Source organism: Oncorhynchus kisutch, unplaced genomic scaffold, assembly GCF_002021735.2.
Source record: "Oncorhynchus kisutch isolate 150728-3 unplaced genomic scaffold, Okis_V2 scaffold2320, whole genome shotgun sequence".
NCBI classification, from domain to species: Eukaryota; Metazoa; Chordata; class Actinopteri; order Salmoniformes; family Salmonidae; genus Oncorhynchus; species Oncorhynchus kisutch.
Genome location: NW_022264265.1, coordinates 1 through 7,500, shown reverse-complemented (window position 1 = coordinate 7,500; position 7,500 = coordinate 1). Strand labels below are relative to the sequence as shown.

Sequence of the window (7,500 nt, the reverse complement as noted above, 5' to 3'; positions counted from 1 at the left end):
GCACTGCATCTCTCTCCCCAGCACTGTTTGAACTCACACATAGATTTGGTACTAGGCCTATCACCCGAGCCTGCACTGTATTGGTGTCATCCCATAATCACCAATAAGCACATTGCATAATGGAGCCCCAATCTCATACTAGATCAGGGTTATTCGACCTTAACATGGTTAGGAGCCTGCTGGTTTTCTACCTGATAATTAAATACACACTATTACACCCTACTACACACTACTACACATTATTACAAACTACTAAACACTATTACACACTATTATAAACTACTACACACTATTACACCCTACTACACACTATTACACCCTACTACACACTACTACACATTATTACAAACTACTACACACTATTACACACTACTACACACTATTATAAACTACTACATACTATTACACCCTACTACACACTAATACACACTATTACAAACTACTACACACTACTACACACTACTGTGCACTAAAACACACTACTACGCACTATTACGCACTACTACACATTACAACGCACTACTACACATTACTACACACTACTAAAAACCAGTACATACTACTGCACATTACTACACACTACTACACACTACTATCAACTAGTACATACTACTACACATTACTACACACTACTACACGCTACTACACACTACTATAAACTAGTACATACTACTACACACTACTACACCCTATCAGGGTTGACCTAGAGTCCTCCTAGTAGTCTCCATCCATCCAACTCCTGCTGCTCTCTAACAAAGTGAGGCACTGCAGCAGCAGTAGAGTACAGGGGAGGACAAGCAGCTGGCGTCTGTGCCAGGTATTGATCAAACAGTAGCAGAGCAACACACACACACAGAGAGACACACACAGCCGTAGCAGAGGAGTGTGAGACTAGTTTGGGATAAACATTACACAGGCAGCTCCGGCCTGGAAACCCCACTCTGTCGACGGCAGGACCACTAACAGCAGTTGTCAGCCTGGTTAGAGGAGTGAAGATAGTAATGTACTGTTACTGGGCAGTGTGAACGGAATACCAGAGATTTTAGAAAACATCTAGATAATCTTGTATCCCATTGTTTGGTCACGCTATATTTGGATAGTTCCCTATATGTGTTCTACAGATCTATCAACAAACTATCAACTGTAACTCTCTTGATGGGCAACAGCTTTCAGGTTATTTTTGGGTCAGGTTCAGGGTTAAAGTAAGATGTATCCCAACACATTGGAAATTGTGATTGGCTGAGAGAGAGGGGGGAAAATAAGAATTGCTCTTTAGGTTGGTTGCAACTTATACCAGTCCATCTTGACTCAAGATGTAACAAGGATGAAGACTGCAGTATTGACAGTTTGATGCGATTACCACTGAGAGCAAGATAGATGTTGTCAACAGTGTCAGCAGGACTGTCAACTGGTTACTGTAGAATTGAGTATAAGTCCTACTGTATCTGACTGGGAGTATAAGACCTACTGTATCTGACTGGGAGAATGAGACCTACTGTATCTGACTGGGAGCATAAGACCTACTGTATCTGACTGGGAGTATAAGACCTACTGTATCTGACTTGAATGAGACCTACTGTATCTGACTGGGAGAATGAGACCTACTGTATCTGACTGGGAGCATAAGACCTACTGTATCTGACTGGGAGTATAAGACCTACTGTATCTGACTGGGAGTATAAGACCTACTATATCTGACTGGGAGTATAAGACCTACTATATCTGACTGGGAGTATAAGACCTACTGTATCTCACTGGGAGTATAAGACCTACTGTATCTGACTGGGAGAATGAGACCTACTGTATCTGACTGGGAGTATGAAACCTACTGTATCTGACTGGGAGCATAAGACCTACTGTATCTGACTGGGAGCATAAGACCTACTGTATCTGACTGGGAGTATAAGACCTACTGTATCTGACTGGGAGTATAAGACCTACTGTATCTGACTGGGAGTATAAGACCTACTGTATCTGACTGGGAGTATAAGACCTACTGTATCTGACTGGGAGTATAAGACCTACTGTATCTGACTGGGAGCATGAGACCTACTGTATCTGACTGGGAGCATAAGACCTACTGTATCTGACTGGGAGTATAAGACTTACTGTATCTGACTGGGAGTGATCTGCAACGACAACTCAGTAAATGCATTTCAATGGCATAGGAGGGGATTTCAGGCAGCCAAACAGTCTTATCTACAGGAAGAGAAATCGTGTAATATCACTGGCCTCCACTCTATAAAGTTGAGAGTCTGTGGTTTAGCCCACCACATCATACATCATACATTACTGGATCTGAAGAGGTCATTCAATCATCCCCCGAGACCATGTTAAAAACCACAAGACACCTCTACTACAAGCTGTAGATGTCTCCCACACTACCACCTAACCACGGTGCAAAGCCACAGACAGACAGCGAGACAAACAGCTTAACACACTTCCTCACTTCCTGCCTGTTCACCAGTGTGTGTGTGTGTGTGTGTGTGTGTGTGTGTGTGTGTGTGTGTGTGTGTGTGTGTGTGTGTGTGTGTGTGTGTGTGTGTGTGTGTGTGTGTGTGTGTGTGTGTGTGTGTGTGTGTGTGTGTGGCTGGGTTAGATAACAGCAGCGCTGGCCTTGTGAGATATGATGGACCTGTAAAGAGAGTAAGAAAACGGGCCAGACTGAGGGGAGACCTGGTTAACCCAGGCACCTCTTATACAATAGGCTATACACTCAGAAACAACGGTGCTATCTAGAACCTGAAATGGTTCTTTGGCTGTCCCCATAGGAGAACCCTTTGAAGAACCCTTTTGGGTTCCATGTACAGAAAACCCTTTCCACAGAGGGTTCTACCTAGAACCAAAAAGGGTTCTCCCATGGGGACAGCCGAAGAACCCTTTTGGAAGCCTTTTTTCTACGAGCTAATGTGACCGCAGGAGCATCCTGGACAGATACAAAGGAGCTGATTGTTCTGGCAGAAGAGACCGTTAGCTAAGACCACTTCAACAGTGACCAGTGGAAGTTATGAAGAAACATTGTCCTCCTCAACAGATATATTATTATCATCAGAAGATAAATGATTAGGAACGTTCATAGCACAATGCCTGATGGACAGTCAACAGTGTGTGTGTGTGTGTGTGTGTGTGTGCGAGCGAGAAATTCAGCTATGTTTGTAAACACCTACAATAGCGGAGTTTTCTTCTTAGTGAGTGTATTCAATCTGAGATAACTTTTTTAACATACACACTAACACATGACTACTACCCACTACAACTAAGCCTACAATCAATGTAAAGATCCTCTTAAGAACGCTAATTGCACATATTCTAGTCGTTGACTTGCAACACACTGTTCTGTATATACAGTGTGTTTAGCTAGGCCTATACAGGGCCGGAGTAAGAAATCATAGGCCCCCCCAGGGCTTTGTTTTTTTATAGCCCCCTTTTTATAGCCCCCTGCCCCGCCGCCGTCCGACCCATTGCCCTTCTATGGATTATATGTCTATGGTCACATAGCAACAAGCTGGAGCTGATATTTGGTGTGAATGTTGCCCAAACTGTGGCCTTCCCGGTAACTGTCAAAATAAAGGAAACACTTGAGTAAACAAGGGATATGAATATATGTTCTGGTGTTGGTTTAGGTCCACTTGTAGAATCTATGCCAAGGTGCATTGAGGCAGTTCTGGCAGCTCGTGGTGGCCCAACACCCTATATTAAGACACTTTATGTTGGTGTTTCCTTCATTTTGGCAGATACCTGTATGTGCTTTATTGGGATAAACTGTTGATTCTCTGGGGCTAAATTATGCTCTCTGGTGTTTTTTGAACATTGAGAGTGGGCTCCTGTGGTTGTATAAAAATTATAATTTAAAAATTACATAATTCGTTTTTTGTTGCTGTTTTTTTTGCCTATTGGGCCCCCTATGATTTTGGGCCCCCTATGATTTTGGGCCCAGACCATTATTCACACAATTGACCAGTCACATTGAATTATAATGCAGTTTACTTAAATGTATTTAATAATCAGTTACCCAATCAAGGCAGGGCCCCCCAGTTACCCACATGTCCCCCTACCTCCTGTCCTCCCCCATCTGATGATTATCAGAGCGGCAGCAGGCAGCAGCAGGCTGCCTACACTCATTGAGAGTGGGCTCCTGAGTCTTCCTGTGGTTGGCGGTTTAAGAAATATACTACATATCTAATGTATATAGTGTATACAGTGCATTCGGAAAGTATTCAGACCCCTTGACTTTTTCCACATTTTGTTACGTTACAGCTTTATTCAACAATTCATGATTTTTTCCCCCCATCATAAATCTACACACAATACTCCATAATGACAAAGCAAAATGTATTAAAAAATAAAAAACAGATTTACATAAGTATTCAGACCCTTTACTTAGTACTTTGTTGAAGCATCTTTGGCAGCAAATACAGCCTTGAGTCTTCTTGGCTATGACTCTATAAGCTTGGCACACCTGTATTTGGGGAGTTTCTCCCATTCTTCAAGTCCCGGCTCTGGCTGGGCCTCTCAAGGATATTCAGAGACTTTTCCTGAAGCCACTCTTGGCTGTGTGCTTAAGGTCGTTGTCCTGTTGGAAGATGAACCTTCACCACAGTCTGAGGTCCTGAGCACTCTGGAGCATGTTTTCATCAAGGATCTCTCTGTACTTTGCTCCGTTCATCTTTGCCAATGATCCTGACTAGTCTCCCAGTCCCTGCCGCTGAAAAACACCCCCACAGCATGATGCCGCCACCACCATGCTTCACCATAGGGATGGTGCCAGGTTTCCTCCAGATGTGACGCTTGGAATTCAGGCCAAAGAGTTCAATCTAGGTTTCATCAGACCAGAGAATCTTGTTTCTCATGGTCTGAGAGTCTATAGGTGCCTTTTGGCAAACCCCAAGTGGGCTGTCATGTGCCTTTTACTGAGGAGTGGCTTCCATCTGGCCACTCTACCATAAAGGCCTGATTAGTGGAGTGCTGCAGAGATGGTTGTCCTTCTAAAAAGGTTCTCCCATCTCCACAGAGGAACACTGGAGCTCTGTCAGAGTGACCATCGGGTTCTTGTTCACCTCCCTGTCAAAGGCCCTTCTCTACCGATTGCTCAGTTTGGCTGGGCGGCCTGCTCTAGAAAGGAGTCTTGGTGGTTCCAAACTTCTTCCATTTAAGAATGATGAAGGCCACTGTGTTCTTGGGGACCTTCAATGCTGCAGACATTTTTTGGTACCCTTCCCCAGATTTGTGCCTCGACACAATCCTGTCTCTGAGCTCTATGGACAATTCCTTCAACCCTCTTTGGTTTGATTTTGCTTCTGACATGCACTGTCAACTGTGGGACCTTATATGTACAGGTGTGTGCCTTTTCAAATCATGTCCAATCAATTGAATTTACCACAGGTGGACTCCAATCAAGTTGTAGAAACATCAAAAGGATGATCAATGGAAACAGGATGCACCTGAACTCAATTTTGAGTCTCATAGCAAAGGGTCTGAATACTTATATAAGTAAGGGTATTTCTGTTTTTTTCATTTAATAAATGTGCAAAAAACATATAAAAGCCTGTTTTCACTTTGCCATTATGGGGTATTGTGTGGTAGATTGCTGTGTGATTGCACGCACAGGTGTTAGATTGCTGTTGTAGAGATTGCTGTGTGTAGATTGCTGTATGTGTAGATCCTGTGTGTTGATTGCTGGGTAGTTGCTGGATGGTAGATTGCTTGCTGGAGATTGTGTTATGTGTAGATTGCTGTTATGTGTAGATTGCATTGTGTAGATTGCTGTGTGGAGATTGCTCGTGTAGATTCTGTGGTGTAGATTGCTGTAGTAGATTGCTGTATGTGTAGACGTTGCGGTGTGTAGTTGCTGGTAGATTGCTGTATTGTGTAGATTGCTGTTGGTAGATTGCTGTTATGTGTAGATTGCTGGGTGTAGATTTCTGTATGTGTTGATTGCTGTATGTGTAGATGCCTGTGTTGAGATATGCTGTTGTGTAGTATTGCTGTGGTAGATTGCTGTGTAGATTGCTGTGTGTGTAGATTGCTGTGTGTAGATTGGTATGTGTAGATTGCTGTATGTGTAGATTGCTGTATGTGTAGATTGCTGTGTGTAGATTGCTGTATGTGTAGATTGCTGTATGTGTAGATTGCTGTGTGTAGAAGCTTGTGTGTAGATTGCTGTATGTGTAGATTGCTGTATGTGTAGATTGCTGTATGTGTAGATTGCTGTATGTGTAGATTGCTGTGTGTAGATTGCTGTATGTGTAGATTGCTGTGTGTAGATTGCTGTATGTGTAGATTGCTGTGTGTAGATTGCTGTGTGTAGATTGCTGTATGTGTAGATTGCTGTGTGTAGATTGCTGTGTGTAGATTGCTGTATGTGTAGATTGCTGTATGTGTAGATTGCTGTGTGTAGATTGCTGTGTGTAGATTGCTGAGGATTTTATTTTATTTGATACATTTTCGAATAAGGCTGTAAAGTAACAAAATGTGGAAAATGTCAAGGGGTCTGAATACTTCCCGAATGCACTGTATTTCCTTCATAGTTGTTGTTTTGTTGTTGCCCCCTGTGGCCCAGGGGCTTCAGCCCTGCATTATCCCGGCCCGAGGCCTATAGCTCATTGAATCAGCACTATAGTATTTCACCATTGGCAGAGGGGTTATAAATGACCTTTATTATGAGGGTCGGGAACTAAAAGCACTTTTAATTATGGGCCGTGTAACATTGAGGTCATTCTTTGGTGCATTACAGCTAATTAATTTCCAGACAATGAGATGAGGAAATCAACTTTCAGATATCAGCAACACGTCTTAAATGAAAACGTAAATGAAAGGATAGGCATGCAGTTGTGTGTGTGCTGTACAACAAGTCTATCTATGCTCAAAGGCCTGATTTAGGAAAAACTTGAACTTCAGACTGTCCATAAAACCTGAGTTTTGTGAAGCCTAAATATTTTTTGCAATATCAATTGAATTATTTCCAACAATAACAGATATCCACTGAAGCGACGGTAATGACAAAAAATCCGTGCAATCTAGGAACATTTCTTAGAAAACATCACGGAGGCATTCACAGTATCCTAATACCCCTGCAGTATAATATTGCCCAGTTGTTGACAAAATCACCATAACTCACAGCAATCACATCAAGCGAAGATGTTGATAATACAAAATCTGTAAGTCAACATACCGCCTCTGCTTTGAGTCCAAGGCAGAACGTCAACGTTTTCTCTGGATCCATGGCCAGAGGCAGCAGAGATTTAGAACGACAACAGAGAGAGAGAGAGAGTGGAAAACAGAGAGGACTGGGATCTATCTTATTGTGCTAAATCCCCATCTCTCTCCCACACTGAATCCTCAGCACAGCAGCCTGCTGCTCCGCCATTCCCCGTGCGGAGAGAACGCCCCTCCCGAATCCGATACTATCGGGGATACCGCCGCGGCCAATCCAATAATGCTACAGGCTGCGCGATATCGACAAGGGAAAGGGAAAGCGTCCCAATGGCAAACGACCCTCAG

The 7,500-nt window shown here is 43.1% G+C and overlaps 1 protein-coding gene across 1 annotated transcript in view; it reads right to left on the bottom strand.

Moving 5' to 3' along the window:
• The window catches only part of LOC116369898 (atrophin-1-like), a 19,680-nt gene extending 12,299 nt beyond the window's left edge, over nucleotides 1-7,381 (bottom strand). Inside the window, exon 1 of the mRNA XM_031819601.1 lies at nucleotides 7,172-7,381. Coding sequence (XP_031675461.1) covers nucleotides 7,172-7,222 — 51 coding nt within the window. The 5' untranslated portion in view covers nucleotides 7,223-7,381. The remainder of the gene's footprint in view (nucleotides 1-7,171) is intronic.
• Nucleotides 7,382-7,500: the final 119 nt, after the last annotated feature.